Source organism: Bos mutus, chromosome 16 (genome assembly GCF_027580195.1).
Source record: "Bos mutus isolate GX-2022 chromosome 16, NWIPB_WYAK_1.1, whole genome shotgun sequence".
Classification (NCBI taxonomy): Eukaryota; Metazoa; Chordata; class Mammalia; order Artiodactyla; family Bovidae; genus Bos; species Bos mutus.
In genome coordinates, this window is record NC_091632.1 from 25,392,519 (window position 1) to 25,411,049 (window position 18,531).

General features: G+C 40.2%; 2 protein-coding genes across 8 annotated transcripts in view; both read right to left on the reverse strand.

Annotated features, from left to right (window-relative positions):
- The window catches only part of AXDND1 (axonemal dynein light chain domain containing 1), a 79,478-nt gene extending 78,152 nt beyond the window's left edge, over nucleotides 1-1,326 (reverse strand). Inside the window, exons 1-2 of the mRNA XM_070384863.1 lie at nucleotides 1,083-1,326; nucleotides 529-720 (exon numbers count right to left, since the gene is read on the reverse strand). Coding sequence (XP_070240964.1) covers nucleotides 529-607 — 79 coding nt within the window. The 5' untranslated portion in view covers nucleotides 608-720; nucleotides 1,083-1,326. The remainder of the gene's footprint in view (nucleotides 1-528; nucleotides 721-1,082) is intronic.
- Nucleotides 1,327-9,411: 8,085 nt separating this feature from the next.
- Nucleotides 9,412-18,531, reverse strand: part of SOAT1 (sterol O-acyltransferase 1) — a 61,134-nt gene continuing 52,014 nt past the window's right edge. For all 7 annotated transcript variants that reach the window (XM_005901553.3, XM_070384864.1, XM_070384870.1 and 4 more), the window contains 6 exons: nucleotides 17,989-18,118; nucleotides 16,649-16,746; nucleotides 15,329-15,427; nucleotides 14,148-14,283; nucleotides 13,445-13,590; nucleotides 9,412-11,632 (listed from right to left, as the gene is read on the reverse strand). In XM_005901553.3, coding sequence (XP_005901615.2) covers nucleotides 11,576-11,632; nucleotides 13,445-13,590; nucleotides 14,148-14,283; nucleotides 15,329-15,427; nucleotides 16,649-16,746; nucleotides 17,989-18,118 — 666 coding nt within the window. In that variant the 3' untranslated portion in view covers nucleotides 9,412-11,575. The remainder of the gene's footprint in view (nucleotides 11,633-13,444; nucleotides 13,591-14,147; nucleotides 14,284-15,328; nucleotides 15,428-16,648; nucleotides 16,747-17,988; nucleotides 18,119-18,531) is intronic.

Below are 18,531 nucleotides of genomic sequence, written 5' to 3' on the forward strand. Positions count from 1 at the left end.
TATCAGAAGAAATAAGAAAAAAAAAAAGGTAAGTAGATTTTAGCAGAGTCTTTCCTAAAAACAAGATGTAGGTAAGCTGGAGGAGGCTTTAACATAACAAGGGGAGAAATGAGTCTGGCAGATTCTTATTCTAGAACAGATCTGCACATCTATATATGAATGAAAATCTTATATAAGTACCTTCATTCAGAGTAATTACTAAAACCTGATACAAACTAGTTCCTTAACAACAACAAAAAAACCCCAAAACCCCAGAAAGTACTGTTTCAAACCACCACTGGTACTTAAAATAGGTTGAATTTAGAACAATATAAAACTCATCAGCATTTGAAAAAAAAAAAAATTACAATCCTTATGCCGAGTAGGACTGCAAAATATTATAAAAGGCAAGGCTTTTGATTTTATTTAAACAAGTATATTGGTAAAACAAAATTAATTAAAGTATCTGAAATCTCAGATTAAGGAAAAAAGTGAATGGTTGTGATTTCTGATTATGGTCATGATTACTTATGCCTTGACGAACGTTACCTGTCTCTTCCTTGAATGCAGAGATTTTCAAGTTTTTGCCCTCAGGTGTTGACGTGGAGGGTGTTTTCGGGAGTGACATTATAAGCAAGGCCTAGCACTCTCTGTAATTAGTTGAAATACCCCTCCGGAAAGCTAATCTACAAACATATTACCGGCATTCAGTACTTGGGTTTGGCAGAGCGCAACACAGACCTGCAGGGAAAAAAGAGAGACATAGAAGGGGAGGGAGGGAGGGATACCCGTTTAGTGTTCATGTTAAATTTGGAGTTTACAATTCATCTACCTTGGGTTTTCTTTGGGGAGATTTCTGGGCTCTCCCAAGATATCTGATGCAGCTAAAATACCTGGGCCCAGGCCGGGAAGGACACCCTGGACCCACCCCTCCGACCACCGGTACCACCTAAGGGCGCCCCTGGCTCGAGGCAAGTCGGCTGGATCCCGGCTTCCCCACAGGCCGCCCTAGCGCTCGCAGCTTCACCGACTCGAGGTCGGGCAGAGCTCGACCTCGTTTCTGCCGTCAGAAGTGGTGGGAAACGGACACTTGCCACCCGTACCCGTAAATTGTGTTTCCCGCCAGACATCTTGTCGCCACGCCTTTCCCCGGACGCCTTCGTGTTGTCATGGAAACCCAGGACCCCGCGCCTTGGCAACCCTCAATGGCGGCTGCCTTCGGCGGTGCCGGCGGACGACGGAGACGGCTAAGAAACAGTCTCTCGGGGATCGGATGTGTTTTAAATCCTAACTCACTTTCAGTTGCATGAGGAATAAAAACGTTTAATCGAGCCGTTCTCACGGAGTCAGAAAGTGGATCCCAGGGCTTCCGAAGCAGGTGGGCGCCAGGGCGCAGGCGCTAGCCAGTGTCGCGCCCCGCGCCCCACCCCCTCGACCTCCCCACTCTCTCACCTTGGGACCAAAGGCGGGATCCGACTCGAGCGAGTGTTTCGCCGTCCCTTCATTCCACTTTTTTGTTTCCTCAGTTTTTCCAGAAGCCAAATTCAGGGGAAATGGGGTGATCAACAAGTACTGAGTTCCCATCAATCCTATCAACTGAGGCATTATTGCGGATGCTGCCTCTGTCCTTGGCATTTCCATCGAGTCTTCCTTGGATACTTCAGAGCCACTTGCATCCGCGCCCCTCATACCCCAACCCCTACCACGACCCCCACTTTCCCTGCGGGCGGAAGGCATTCCTAGGTACAGAACTTTTTAGCTGGAGGTCGGTGGGGAAATTGCACCTCAGGCAGAGACAACCGATCAAATCGTTGGGTCTTACTGCTTAAAAACCTGTTCACAGGAAGTTATGTGATAAATACATTGGAAGAGAGATGCTGAAACCCCCCTCTCAACACCACCATGATCGGCTCTGCTGTACCCGATTGGCTGCAAAGCCAATTGACTGACATCTGATTATGATAAAGGAAAATACACTTTATCGCAAGGTGCTAAGCAAGGAGAGCAGGCTCAAAAGACCAGAATTCCCTGATGGCTCTCAGTGAGGTTTTCAAAAGCAAGGTGAGAAACTGGCCACAGGCACCTGATCAGCTTGTAGACATTTTTCTGATTCATTGCGGATTAGTGGCGAGTTAACCACGTGTTATTTCAACAACAACCTTACTGTTTCAAACGGTCTGGGGTCTATGTGCTTTCATGAGCATTCACTGTCTTCCCACTGGTGGTGGGGTTATTATCTATAAAACAACTGGAGGATATGGCTCAGAATATTTATCTATAGCCTTTGAGTAGGAACTAAGTGTCCTTGACTTGCTTAAACTGTTATTTTATCTCACTTGTTTTGTTTCTAAGTGTTCTCACTTCTCTGAATTTGCTCTTTAGAACGTGGGGAAGGCCTAGAAGGCTAAAGCTTTTCTACAAACAGGAGGCAGGGGATGTGGGGTGGGATGTCTGTCCCCTGGAAAGCCTCGGAGTTCTGCTGCCCAGATTCAGGATCATTTTGTATTAAGACGGAATCTTAATGCCAAGTAGTGCTGGTGGAATCCCTGCATTTAGATGAAGCTGTTTAGGTGTCATGTCAGGGGCTCTGAAGAGCTGCAGTACCATAGTCCTTTATGTCTCAGTGCAGAAAAGAATTTAGCAAGAGGCAAAGTGTTGGAGAAGACTCTTGAGAGTCCCTTGGACTGCAAAATCAAACTAGTCAATTCTAAAGGAAATCAGTCCTGAATATTCACTGGAAGGACTGATGCTGAAGCTGAAACTCCAATACTTTGGCCACCTGAATCAAAGAACTGACTCATTGGAAAAGACCCTGATGCTGGGAAAGACTGAAGGCAGGAGGAGAAGGGGACAACAGATGAGATGGTTGGATGGCATCACCATCCAACTGGATGGACAGGAGTTTGAGCAAGCTCCGGAAGTTGGTGATGGACAGTGAAGCATAGCGTGCTGCAGTCCATAGGGTCGCAGAGTCGGACATGACTGCAAGTGATAGATGTGGGACTTCACAGGTGGCCCAGTGGTAAAGAATCCACCTGCCAATGCAGAAGACACAAGGGACTCCAGTTCAATCCCTGGGTCAGGAAGATCCCCTGGAGTAAGAAATAGCACCCCACTCCAGTATTCTTGCCTGAAGAATCCCATGGACAGAGGAGCCTGGCAGAAGTCTAGGGAGTCGCAGAGTGTGACACAACTGTGCACACAAGTGATAGATAGGAAATGATTTATTAGAATAGGATACTTGTGAGGTTTACAAGTGGGTGGGAAATTTCACACCAGGAAAACTTGCTGGGCTACCGTTTTACACCTTTTTCAAAGGAAAAGTGGGGAGGAGAACTTCTTTGACTTTCTTGAGTAGACATCATGCTTCCATCATCAGCTCCTCCTCCAGGTTGAGCAGGGGAGTTTTCTTGCCCCTACATGGTCAGGCTAGGTCTGCAAGTTACTGTTCATGTGTGCAGAGACCATGTCCTAGGGATTATTAACTTACTGGGCTCAGGGGGCAGGATGTGGGTCTCATACCACCATTACTTTATTATTTGGGGCATGTCTCATGCTTTTGTTGCATGGTTTTGTTGCTAAGCAAACCTGCTCCATTGCATAATCATTAACTTACAGGGGCCTCCCACAATTTTTCTATTTACAACCCCCTGGTGGGATTAGTTTTCATCACTTATTGTTCTTTAGTTGCTAAGTCATTTCCAACTCTTCTGCAACTCCATGGACTGCATCCCACCAGGCTCTTCTGTCCATGGGATTTTCCAGGCAAGAGTACTAGAGTGGGTTGCCATTTCCTTCTCCAGGAGACCTTCCCAATTCAAGGATCAAACCCACATCTCCTGCCTGACAGGTTGATTCTTTACCACTGAGCCACCTGGGAAGACCATGTCTCTTTACTCTGTCCCTATCACGCCCTCCTCCAGGTGTTTACCCTTTTATGCTTAAAAGCGGGTAAAGGGCAATGATTGAAAGGTGGTTACTTCCAGGTGAGAAGGGACATAGGCCTGCCTGGAGGAGGAGTAAAAACTTGGCTGAATGTCCATTCTCTATTGGGAGAACTGCAAGTTAACGTCATTCTGGTTAGCACCATCCTTTTAGCCCTCTTAGATGTTAAGTATTGGAGGATGAGTCTACAAAAAATTTAAGAGAAATACAGCAGTAAGCATTAGAAAATCATTAAAAGAAATTATGACCATGATTTTGAAGATTCAAACCGTTTTACCCCAAGCAGTTTCCAAATCTGGAAGAGGATCACTTAAGGCCTCAATCTGTTTTAGTTAGGCCTAGAATGTTTTATATTTGAGGGTCTTCTCAGTATAGATTTAATCTCTTTATTTTTGTTAATATCCTTTGGTGATGAAAATGGCTTCCCTGCCCCTCGAGGGACAGAACTGTTTTTTGGTGTTAGTTATATAGATGGCATCTCTAGGCAAAGCCACTCGTGGACTTGGACCCCAGTGGCGTTTTGACTGTGAAAGCATCGAAGGCTGAGGGACCCCCATCACTCTCTGCATCTGAGGCATTTCCTCTTCCAATGCCCTGTTGGTCACTCAGTCGTTATCTAGTCTTTGAGGCCCCATGGACTGCAGCCCACCAGGCTCCTGTCCATGGAATTCTCTAGGCAAGAATATTGGGAGTGAGTAGCCATTTCCTTCTCCAGGGGATCTTCCCGACCCAGGGATCAAACCTGGGTCTCCTGCACTGCAGGCGGATTCTTTACCATCTGAGTCACCAGGGAAGCCCCTCCAAAGCCCTGGCTGCTTGCAAAGGGCCCATCGATTACAATCTTCGCTCCCGATGTCTTCTGTCCACCCAGGGCACAATGATTTTGTCTGGGTACCCATGGGCCTTGTGGCCCACCATGGCCAAACAGCACAGAAAGCCTGGTCTCCCTTTGGTTGTCCTAAGTGGACAAAGCCATTGTCAGCATTTGGGCCTTTTGTTTCTCTCTCTGGGTGCGCTCCACCTTTTTGGTCAGATGTCTGTTATTGAAAAATCAAATAAACCAGTTGGACCAAATAGCTCATAGGGGTCTGAGGACCAGCAGTTGTTTTTTAAATTTTGTGTCTGATGTCTGGGGCAGACTGGGTATGAAATGCATAGCCAAAAGGGCCTGTTCCTTGGGAAAGGGGGATCCACATTTGTATACTTTTAAAAAGCTTTCACTAATCTCCCTTGAAAAAGGGCAGAATTTTCATCTGGTCCCTGTTGTACTCCTTCCACTTTTTTCCTAATTAGCAGGCTTCACTGTAACTTTTTTATACCTTATTAAAAACAATCATATGACCCCATCTATCCCTATCAATAAATTTAGTGATTTCATCGTGGATCTGCCTTGGGGACAGCTTTGTTCCCCACCTGGTGTACTGAATGGCCCTCTTGGGCTTGGGCTGTCATTTCGTCAGCATGGATTCTGGCTACCAGTATCATATGCTGTTCTTTCTCAGGGGTGTAGCAGTGAGATAAAAATCTGTAAATTCCCCCTGGTGAAATCGAAAGATCTGATTAACCAGGTGAACTCCTGTGTGAAATGATCAGGGTCCTCAGAAAAATTCCCCAACTTATCTGCCAGATTTAGATCAGACACTGAAAAAAGTGCATTTCTTGATTTTTATCAGAAATGTCTCTTGGAGGCAGAACCATAGGGGCACTTAGTGATAACTTGCATAGCTATAGGTAATAGCTAAACCGAAAATTACCCCCTTGGTTAACCTGGAGTACAAAGGTCTCTCCTCACCCTTGGGTGTGTTTCCCCTGGGATAATCGCCTTGGTTGGAACAGCCATTTCCATAAATACAGAAGCCTTCACCAGAGCAATAGTTAGCTATTGAAAAGTTTTCTTCTCATGTTAAAATCCACCATGTAATTTAATTAAGAATTTAATGACTTTTCTAATGCTTATTGCTGTATTTCTTTTCAATCTTTTTGTAGATTCATCCTCCAATGCTTAACATCTAAGAGGGGTAACTAAAAAGGATGCTGCTAACCAGAATGACATTGACTTACAGTTCTCCCAACAGAGAAGGGACAGCCAGATGTTACCCCTTCACTAGGCTGACCTACGTCTCGTCTCATCCAGAAGTAGCTAATGATCGATTGCCCTTTACCCACTTTTAAGCACAAAAGGTTAAACAACTGGAGGAGGGAAATAGGGACAGAGTAAAGGGACATGCAGGTGATTAAACAGTTAGTCCCACTAGGGAGTTGTAAATAAAAAAAGAAGGGGGGAGACCCCTTTATGATTACTCAACAGAGCAGGTTTGCTTAACCACAAAACCATGTAACAGAAGCATGAGACATGCCCCCCAAATAATAAAACAATGGTGGTGTGAGACTCACACCCTGCCCAGTGAGCTCAGTAAGCTGATGGTCCCTAGGACATACTCTCTGCACACATAAAAAGACAGTAAGCTTGTAGATCTAGTTTGGTCATGTAGGGACAAGAAAACTCCACTGTTCAACCTGGAGGAGGAGCTGACGATGGAAGCATAATGTCTGTCTACTCAAGAAGGTCAAAGTTCTTCTCCCCTTCCCCACTTTTACTCTGATTATAAAACTGCAGCCCCAGTAAGTTCTGGGATACAGCCTTTCTCACCTGTCCACTTGTAAACCTCACAGTGTCCTATTCTAATAAATCACTTCTCTCAAAATCTCTCACTTTGCCTCTTGCTAAATTCTTTTCAGTGTTGAGACATAAAGGACTATGGTACCAGAGCTCTTTGGAGCCCTCCCAAAATGACACCTAACAGTTTTGTATATGCCTCTAGTCTGAAAAACCAATGTCAGAAGGGCAGAAAACTTCTCTTTTCAGTCGTCGTATTTCTCAATACCAAGCATAGTGCCTGGCACAAACACCTTCAATACGTGATGTTTCAAAATCAACTGGACAGTTCTATTGCTTCATTGCTTCTGTGTTTATATGCTTAGATCTCTGGGTTTGGGGCTAACAGCTGATAGAAATATGAGGAAAGGGTTGAAAATAAAAACAATATAATCTCTATGGCCCCTTTTAATTCTAAACACCTTGGATGTTTAGGCTACCACTTCATTAAGATAAACTAAAGAGCACCACAAAGCACAGTGATTGATGTATCTGCTAGCATAAAGGCTGGCCTTCTGTTGGGAGGGGCATATTCACTGCAGAAGTGTGAATGTAATAATGTAGAAATAAGGAAGAAAGCATTTAGAAAAAATGGAGTACAAAGATAGTTTTAGATTTTTTTTAAAAACTACCACTTCTGAAATTAGGCCTCTATTTTTCTCAAATCTAAATTAGCTATTCAGAATAAGTCTTTACAGGGAAGACAAACTTTATTAAGGATTTAGTAGATTATATGGCCTGCACAGCTTTCCTACTAACCTAAAGCTTATGAATTTTAGCATCTATTGACTTTCAAACTGGGCATTAAATTCAGGGTGGGGAAGAGCACCAGTGCACCAAGCAAGGAGGACTCCTCTGTTTCAACCAGTGTAGCCGTATTCTACCTTCTTTAAAAACTGGGTTCCAGCACTCTGTGACCTGACAGAGGCTTCAGTGAATCCTTACATAAGCTTCACTAATAATATTCATTTATTCTTCAAAACATTTATGTCCCAGTTCCTTCCATTTCTGAGCCATCAACATAAAAGCCTGGAGATGTGAAGAATATCCAAGGCAGAGCTTTCTTTGACAGTAAACACACACACACACAACTACTACATAAACCATATAAGTTACATGGAATTTTCCATTAGTAAATAAGTCACTTAAGCTTTATTAACAGAAGTATGAACTGTCTTCCATTTAGAGATTTATTCTACCTTCTAAGACTAGAAGTATTCTTATATTGGCACAAGAAAGGCCTTATTAGTCTCCTTTACCTCCACGATTTCTAAGTATTATATACACTAGTTCTAAACACTTAATACTTAGGTAAAAGCAGAAATACTTACATAATTCCACAGAAAACAAAAGTATTTTTTGCATAAAAGACCTCAAAAATTCATAACTTGTACCTTTTTTAGGCTAAGTAGGCCATGTGACCAACTTTTACAACATAAAATGTTCCATTATATTTCCTATGAAGACTTCAGGATTCAATTATTCAGGCAAGTAAAATTTCCTCTTAGAAGTTTGCCACCCTACCCTAATACTAAACAGATAAATCTGAAAGTAATTTTGGAGTTGGCAACAGGAATGCTTTTAGCAATCTTGTTACCAATTCTATTACACGAGAGTCTATTATATCAAGGTGCAAAGCCAATGCACATCACCCTGCGAATCTATTTAAAAGAATATATTCTTGGGAGTGTGCAGGAAACATTTTCCTTGCCCAGGTCTTTTTTGTTTTTTAAGGATTCCAATGAAATAATACTAAGGATTTAGGTTTGAAATTTATGGAGAGTAAGAAAATAATGAGGCCCTATTTCTACCAGGGCTACTTGTTTGTAGCAACCCTGTGAGGTAGTTATTATCCCCATTTTACAGAGAAGGAAAACTGTGGCTCTGATAAATTCAGCAACTTTGGGCCCCACTGCTGGTAAGTATGAGGTTATCTTAATTACAAGTCTGTACATGGACTTTTTTGTTTTTGCCACACTGGTGGTTTACAAACGGGGTATTCTGAGTAGCAGGAAATGGGTATAACCAAACAAGAAGGGCTCCAGCCCTATATCCCGATCTGAACCAGAAGCAGCTATATTTTATGTTTTATATGCTGGGCTTAAGCCTAACAATTTAATTTTTCTTAAAAGGTTTCAAAACTAACATATTTAAACTACTACACTGTATTATGTATTAGGCCACCTACTTACCACAGATATGCTAGTTTATCTTCGTCATTTTCCCCAGGAGAGAACAATGAACTTTATTCAAAATTACATAATTCTACACAAAACAAAAATATTTTTGTATAAAAGGCTTCAACAACTCATAACTTACATCTTTTTAGCCTATGTAGCCCATGTAACGAACTTTTACAACACACAATGTTCTGTTTCCTATAAAGACTTCAGGATTCAATTTTTCAGGCAAGTATAGTTTTTATATTATGATGAAAATTGCCCATACTAAATGAATTGCAGCCTTGGTTTTCTAATTAAGCTCTAATATGAGGAAGCAACTTTACCTAGGCAATTGCAGTAATTAATCCACCAAAAACCAATAAAAGCACCCTCCATTTTCCTTCCCTATCCAGAACCAACAATAAAAGCATCTGACAAATGTATGACATTAGAGATCTTAGTTGTTCTCTTAGGTAACACACTCAAACTAATGATTAACTCTATAGAAAATTAATTAATTAATTAATACTTTATAGGAAAGAAATGTTAACCTCATTACTTTTCAAAAGGAAAAAAGTATCATTCCATAAGTGAAAATCATTTCCACCGCTATTAACAAAAGAAGGGAATGAAAAAACAAACTCAATAAATCTTTCTGAAACACATTAGTAAGAAGTTTTAGTTTAATTTATTTGTTTAGAAGAGTGTAAGTAGTTCTCTAAAGGCAAGACTTTCAATAAAAGCAGCTAATATTAAGATCATGGCTGTTAAACTAATGTCTTTCACAGAAAGTGGCTTTTCCTTTAAGTATTTCTCAAAATATCTTAGGACACTCTTATCATTCTAAACAGTCTATAATTATATACATATTATTTGTTGTCACTTTAAAATCTTGGGTAGAAAAAAAAGTACTAATAAACAAAGGGAGGATGAGAGTTTAAAAACAAACAAACAAAACCCAGCCTTGATCAGTCTAATAAATACAGTATTCAGAATGAGTACACAGCAAAAGTCCTCTCAATGGAGTGTACATTCACAGTACTGAACAAAAAATACAGACCTAAGAATTCCATTCTCTCGCTTCAGGAGACTGGCTTATTCATAACCACATCTTAAACCAGTGTGCTTTTCTCAGCTCCCTCTTTGTATTTAAAATGTAGTTCTAAGTTCCAGTGATAGACTCATTTTAATTTTTAGAAAAATGCTGGAAATTGTGAGCTATATTAAAGCAGTCTTATTGGAATGTTATTCCATTACAACTACAATACCACTGTACAGATAATTACTGCTTAGGAACATGTGGAGTACCTTTTAAAAATAACCTTCCTTGAGGTACAGTTTTGTCTGTTGAGGCTGGATTTGCCTAAGCTCAGCTGGACCAAAAATATGGGAAATAAAAGAGGGGCCTTAGCTGGGCACTTGCAGTACACACAACAGTTATGACTTTCAAGAAATTTTACTTACCTTTCTGTGAGGTTCAGACTGACGTTAAGTCAATTTGAAAAAGACTTCTCACAACTTTCTAGACAGCAATAGGGCTACTAGAATACCAAGATAATAGCTTCTCAAGTTGGCTGCTTTCCCAGTTTTGAGTAATTAAGTCTCCCTTCTTTGGGGTGGACCTACATGGTCTCCAAAGCTCCATCTTTACAGACATAATCATACCTCATATAAACAACCAAAATAATTCCTGCACACCACATTGTATTATTAGCCTTAGGCATCTTATAACATGGGAACATCACACAATAAAGTACATTTTCTTGAAAATGACCACCTATTATTTACTGTACCTAAAGTATACTACCATTAAGAATAATTGAGTGAATGCAGAAGCCAGCTTCTCTGGATCTTTAGTACTCCCTTTAATATTAATGGTTGTGATTAATACTTATGATACAGACTCACTAGTCTGCAAAACAATGGAGGTCAGTATTCATTAGATAAAACAACTATACCAATGGTTACTTCTAAATAACTTCAAAGAAATTATTACCTGAAAGTTTAAACAACAACAAAAAATTTATCTTCCACATAAGTTCTACAATAAAATAGTTTAAACACGTGATTGATTCTGCAAGTTCTTTTTCAAAACTGCTTCATACATTAGAAAATATTTTTCTTTGTCCGCCTCACTCCTTTTTCTCTTCCTGCTTTTGTCCCCCTCGATATATAATATTATGGATGCAAACTCAAGAATTCAAGGTGTAAGGGATAATTTTGCTTCACAGATATCATGACTACATAGTATAGCAAAAACAAGATAAAAATTGAATAGACCTGAACTTAAAAATACAAATTAGGATATGTAATAAGATTATATTTGGAAAAATAGATATTTTCTCTACTAGAAACAGGAAAACATTCCACATTATTTTCTTTCCCAATTGCATGGTTTATTAGCATACATTCCAATAGTGTGCATGAAAAAATTTCTAAGCCACAGGTACTTAAGTGATTTCTTCAGCAGCATTCTGGCTAATTCAGTGGCCAAAAAAACATGATGTTTGGTCTCTAATTAGATGGAGTTAAGAAACAAAACCAAATTTCTGAGATTTAAGCTGATATGACTTAGCAAAAATCTGTTGTTACATCAGCTACAAGTTTCCCTTTTCCCAAAAAGGAAAAAAATTGACTGCTTAAAAGTGTCCAAACTTCCAGTAAACTTTTAACAGCTCATTTTCAGGTGACCTAGGAATGGAGTGAGCCATCTGTAAAGCCTGAAGTGGTCCAAATAACACAGATAACTTCATGATGGCTGAAAACAGATGCTGGCTCCAAGTCAGGTAATACCCAATCTTCAGCGTCAAGGAAGGAAACAATATCCAAGCTTCTAAAACACGTAACGACAAGTCCAGGAACGTGGCCGGATATAATCCAGAAACGTGGGCTGCAAGGGGAAAAAAAAGGAAGAGTAGTTTGTTTGTATGCTCCGTACATATGAGGTATGGGGTAGATTAAGGGGGTGCTGTTACGTATTGTACTGTCTTTTTAAAAATTTTATTATGTATTTATTTGTTTATTTTTGGTTACACTGGGTCTTTGATGCTGCCTGGGCTTTTCTCTAGTTGCGGCGAGTGGGGCTACTCTCTAGTTGCAGCGTGCAGGCTTCTCATTGTGGTGGCTCCTCTTGTTGTGAAGCAGAGGCTCTAGGGTGCATGGGCTTCAGGAGTTGCAGCACGTGGGCTCAGTGGTTGTGGCTCCCAGGCTCTAGAGCAACGGCTCAATAGCTATGGCACATAGGCTTAGCTGCTCTGCAGCATGTGAGATCTTCCCAGATCAGGGATCGAACCCAAATGTCTCCTGCATTGGCAGACAGACTCTTTACCACTGAGCCACCAGGGAAGCCCACGTACTGTACATGTCTTAAATGCCTTCCAGCATTTAAGCTATAAGCAGCTCACTAATTCAAAAAAAGTTCATCATTTTTATCTACAGCACAGATTTACTTGATTTAGAAGCTTTACATGAGGCTAAGTCCAGCAAAATTTACAAAACTGCATGGACTCCTGACCAAATTCCAAATAGACATTACCCTTTTTCTGTATCTTGTGTTTTATTTTATGAGCACCACCCAAAATCTAAATGGTGGTGGGATAAGGATGATAATATACACAAATTACTATAATAATACAAAGTTTAAAATTACTGAATTATCTAAATGAGGAAGAGGAGAAAGTTCAGAAATAGAAAAGAGATGGAGCAAGAATTGGAAAAAGCTTCACGGATGACACTGCATCCAAACTGGATTTTGATAAAATCTGACAGGTGAAATCTGAGTGAGCAGCAGACTGACGAGAGACAGAGTTCAGAGCAACTGGTTCAAATGCACAAAGGGGATTCGTAGGAAATAAGGAGGGGTTGAGAGCAGCACAGCAAAATCAGGGTGGACAGCAGAAGCTTTGGAAGGGAAATGGATTGATTTGATTTCGGGTATCTTTAGTTATGGGCTCCCCAGGTAGTGCAGTGGTAAAGAATCCAGCTGCCAATACAGGAGACGCAAGAGACACAGGTTCAATCCCTGAATGCTGCTGCTGCTGAGCCACTTCAGTCGTGTCCAACTCTGTGCGACCTCATAGACGGCAGCCCACCAGGCTCCCCCGTCCCTGGGATTCTCCAGGCAAGAACACTGGAGTGGGTTGCCATTTCCTTCTCCAATGCGTGAAAGTGAAAAGTGAAAGTGAAGTCGATCAGTCGTGTCCGACCCTCAGCAACCCCATGGACTGGAGCCCACTAGGCTCCTCTGCCCATGGGATTTTCCAGGCAAGAGTACTGGAGTAGAGTGCCATTGCCTTCTCCAGAACACTGTTATGAAGAGTTTATTACTTTAGGAAGGAAGAGGTAAAAGATAAATATTTGTGGGTTTGAATGGATATACATGCCACTGAGAAAACCCTGGAGAAGACCTGCATTTTCAGGGCACAGGAAGAATATTAGAAGGAGCTAAAGAAAAATCAGATGAGGAGGGAAAAAAGAGAGACAGAACCAAGAACTAGGAGAGTTCATGGGAAGAAAACAAAAGAAAAGTTCAAGGACAGTACAGTAAGATTAGATAAGTTACTGCTTTTATTCCACATTTCCCTCCCCTTAACATTAATTAATCACCGTCTCCACTACTCCCTTCCCCTTAATCCTGCCCACAACTCTCATAATCAGAGGACAAATAGGTTACTCTTCTACTCCAGTTTGATTGAAGACTCACATTTTTCAGAGGGCAGTGTTGACGTGCATACCACTCTTGAGAATAAAAACACAGGAGGACTGCATTGCCCGCAAAGAGGGAAGTCCACATCAGGACATTCCAAATTGGTCTTTTCCGACTATCGTTGACAATAAAGTTGAAAGCCACTAAAGTTATGAAAACAACAAAAGTTACATACAGTCATCAAAACAATCTACCAGGAGTTTAGGAGACTCAGATGTTTGCTATAATCATTCAGTTACCATAAACAGCTTCAACTGTATACATACAGTTCTATTCTGGCCACTGGTCATATAAGTAGAAACGAAGCTTCATTGTTAAAACTTATTAATCAGTGATTATTTAGAAATCAATCAGTATTCTGAATAGGTGAAAATATATATTCCATGAAAGCATTCATATTCTAACTTGTCCCTCTCCACCCCACCCAAAAAAAGGGTTAGTTTTTTTCAGAGGGTGAACACTGTGTTAAGAATGGCAAGGTTTTTTATAGTTTGTATGAGTCTTCAAGAGGTTATTTAGCTCATTTCCCAACATCAAAGTGTAAACATCTTGCAACAGAATTGTGTATAATTACTCAAAATGAATGTTCTTACCATCTGACAAACACTACCTTGATATGACTACTATCTAGTTTTCTACATCAATGTTCTGTTTTCTTTTAGCATTATATTCAGTACTCACGAGATGCCAAGACACTCACTTCCAAAGAACATGAAGAGCACAAAGAGCACTGGATAGAAAAAGCTCAAGCTCACAGCCAAGGCGTACTCGTGCACCGTGGCCGACACGGCAAAGACAGCTAACATGGCCACTGCCCTGAGCCTCTTCGTGAAAAACTGCAGTGAAAGGAAAAACATAAGGGCAACTTTCAAAAAGTAAGTCGTCAAACGTGCACTGCACAAGACACACTGAAAACGTACTAAAGGCACCCATTTAATCAGATCTGTATTTGCTTTTCTAAGTTTACTCCTCGGAGTAATACACATGTACTAAAATAATGACAAAAAACATTTGTGCTTAAAAATCCTTATTTCACTACATGAGGCATTTCCAAAACTAATGCTGAAAGACTGAGCATATCTTCAAAACCATTAGTAACTTATATCTGTAACACACTATGGTTGACAAAACCTAGTTTTCATTTATAAATGGACACAGAGTAACACTGTACGGTAGACTGGGCAGGTACCATTTGTACAGGTAACAAAACTAAGATTCAGAAACAAGGGACTTGCCTCATCCATAAGTCAAACTACCCTTACAAGTGAAGGACATTCACATACACTGTCATTTGTACCACAACACACTGTCATTCAGCCAACAGTGCCCTTACTTAACAATTCAAACCTACAATCCAGACATCAGTGTTAATCAGATACCAGTGTTAACTGTCTACATTTAAGTCAGTCTAAATAAATTCTGTTGTAAAGAATGTCTGGAAGACATACATTAATAACCTATACTGGAGAGTTGTAAATTCGACCATAGGAGCTTTCTCCACTTTTAACAAAAGGAACAGAAACAAAAAACAAATGGAGAAAGTAAGGGGGAGACTGGAGATTATCTGTTAGCAATGAGACTCCTTAAAAAAAAAAAAAAATCAACCATTATGGGTGGATCATTTCAGCTTCTCCAAATGCCTCCATGCGTTCTTACATTGCAGCCGTGAAATCCAGAGTGAAGACATGGTCTTAATCCTAGCACCTGTACACACTGGTCCTCTATGCAGGACTACTCAAAGCAGAAGACTTCTGAGACCTTACGGGCTCACAAGAAAATTGCGGACAACTAAGGATAATTTCTTTCAGCTGTACAATACTAATACTTTTTGGAAAAGAATCTCTGTTTCTTCAACAATTTCAACTAAACCTCACTGCTCACCCAGAGAAAGTCCTTGTAAGCATAGTAATATAGCCAGTCATGGACCACCACATTCCAGGTCCTGTAATAGTTAGAGTACGATGTAGAGTTCCACCAATCCTGAGGAAAAAAAGCAAAGGTGTAAACACATAAACAAAGCCAAAGCAAAACCTCCTGAATCCTCCCAGAGAACATACGCACATAATGAGACATGCAGAGAGTGTGATGATAAATTGCTGGTCAAACACTGATGCAGAAAAATCTTCAAAGGCATTTTGGTTATTAGTGTTCAATGTGACATTAATCCTAATTCAACGGATGATTAAGTTCCCAGGTTCATTGTGTCTCATCGTCATCAAACAAGTTATGATGGAAGACACACCACATAATCATTAAGTAACCTAATGTTCATCTAAGTAACAATCACTTACCTTGCTAAAACACAATGAGAGAATTTGAAGGTCACAGACTCTGTGTGATAACCCTCAAGATCAGTTTGCTGGTATCATAAACAGCAAAATGTAAGCTGCACAACAAGTGAGACAGCATAGGCGTATCTTGTTCCCTCTAAGATCAAACCAGTGATCTTAAAACCTACACACTCACTGCTTTTTTGAGAGAAGAGTAGGGTAGGCCTAGAATGTTGTCAAAACATCAACAAACAAAACTCTAGAGGGCTTTGGGTAGGATTACAGAATACCACTGGGGGAGGAAATGGCAACCCACTCAGGGAATCTTGCCTGGAGAACTCCACGGACAGAGAAGCCTGGCAAGCTACAGTCCACGGGGTCAAAAAGAGTCGGACACGACTGAAGCAACTTAGGACAGAACACTATGAACCAATCTGCCTCAGCCTACAACTTAATATCAACTTTGGAAGCATAAGAATACTATCTGAAGCAGAATTAAAGCCTTTCAAAACAAAGGAGGGAAACGTTACTTCCTTCATGAACTGTTGAACAATCTTACGTAGAACAATTTGCTGACATCACTCCTACAGCACCAGACAGCCAATTTCAAATGAAATAAATAGTCAAATAAAAAGTCAGCAAAGTCTCAGAATGCCCTCTGGACACATGCTTTCCCACTATAATCACCAGTATGGGATCCAGTAGAAAGCAAATGTGGATCTAAGGCAGCAGATGTTAGAGGTAGCAGAAAAGACAAGACTATGCCACCTTTATCAGCAACAAAATTTCTGACTTAATATTCGTAAAACCTGTGGGGAAAAATGACTTCACAACATTTATGTTAAAAAGCTAGTAGCCAACAATATTCAAATACTTAACAACGAGGAAACAAAACGTGAAAAGGAGAATGATGGGTCCAAGTACATGTTACCTTATAAAACATCCTGTCACCAAAGCGTAACATCTCAGCAAAGGCATTGAGCCAACAGTGCAAAAAGGCAAAAAAAGTAAGGAACAGTATCAGCGCACCTAAAAATAAGATGAATATTAGAGTCTTTCTAAATTGCTCATATACTAGTAAGTTAATTACATATTGTCATTTGCTTAGCTAAATTACTTTGTAAAATTAAAGTTATTATTCCCCTTATCCATTCCAGAAACGATATGGTATTTTTTGAAAGCTATTTCAACCCAGTAAAGAAATGACTTTCTTCCAAGTGGGTTTTATAGATGAAAATGACCCAGTTTGTTTTTAATGAAAATGCTTAAATGTATGGCTTAACTTGGTAGTAGACTTCTGTCATTCTAAAATACTCCATGCCTTTGAATCCATCCCACAACCTGGAAGCAACTTTCTAATACCTCTCTACCAGGCAAATGCCTGTTTATTTTTTAATACCAAATACTAAATAGCATCTCCACTATAAACAAAGTTCATCAGCACTTTATATACATTACACAGTATTTTAAAATATTCATTTATATGCCCATCCCTTTCAAAAATATTGTCTACTATGTGTAAGACTGTGTAGGAGAGACTATGACTGGCTGACCTGGCTATAACACACAATCCTTGAGCTTACGGAATTTGTAGCCTAGTGGGGAAGATATACGTAAGTAACACGTACTCTATCAGAAGGACAGATAGATTTATTGGAGTAAATCTTGAAGGGCAAGCAGGGAGTGGTACTAGAAAATGTCTCAGGGAGAGGGAAAGGAAGAGAGAACATGACGACAGGAAACAGTACCATTTAATGGGTAGAGAAAAGAGAAAGAGTAAGTAAAGGAAACTAAGCTGTTCACTGCTATGTACGGCATGGCCAGAAAGAATAAGAGGGGCAAGAGAGACTTTAACATGCGGTCAACAGCATTCAATGCTTCATGGAGATCAAACAGATTAAGGGCTAAACCAACTACTGGAGGAGGTCAGTGATTTTAATAAAGGCCATTTCAATGGCCTGGTCCAATCAGGAGCCGGAGTACAGTGACTGAACAGTGAATGAGAAGATAAAGCATAAATATGGACTATGTGCATTCACTACAGTCAGAGAAAGCAAAACTTGAGTGAAAGTGAGACGACAAATGGAAACAATAGCCAGAGACAGGAAGTATGCTTCATTTGTGGGATATATGGAAAGAGATCAGAGATGGGTATAGATGTGTAGATGAGTTTATAGTGAAAAGCAGGTCAGTCAAAGGTGCTCATATGCAATAGCTTTCTGCTTTCCTTGCAATTTCATGAATGGCCATATTAACCAGTACCCACATTACCTGGCAAGATGGAGTTAAATATACATAAGATCAGAACACGAGCGCTAAAGGGCTCCTGCTTGATATTCCGAAATAAGGGGGTGCAGATTCTTTCAAAGACGTAGTACACATAAAAAAGGCAACCAAAAACCTGGAACATAACAAAGATCATTAGAATAATGGTGGCTTGATCAGGAAAGATAAAAAGTGATTTTTTTTCCTTCAAAAGATACATACGTGATCCATACACTAATGTTTATATATATATATATATACACACACACACACCATTTAACATGAGTGTATAAGATTGCTGAACTTTAATCCTTCAGAGATAGTACTCAAGGCTAATATCTATCATACCCATTCTCTAGCCTTTACCAAATGGCATTTTTAAAAGATCAGACTTTGAAATCTGCTTTTCCTGTTACGTGAAACCCATAACAAAAAAACCTATTTCATAAATGGGTATTTGACTGACACAAGATTTTAAAATTTGTTCTTCTGGGATTTATGATACAGATAAGGGGTTGGGGGAGTGTCAGACCACATCTATATATACAT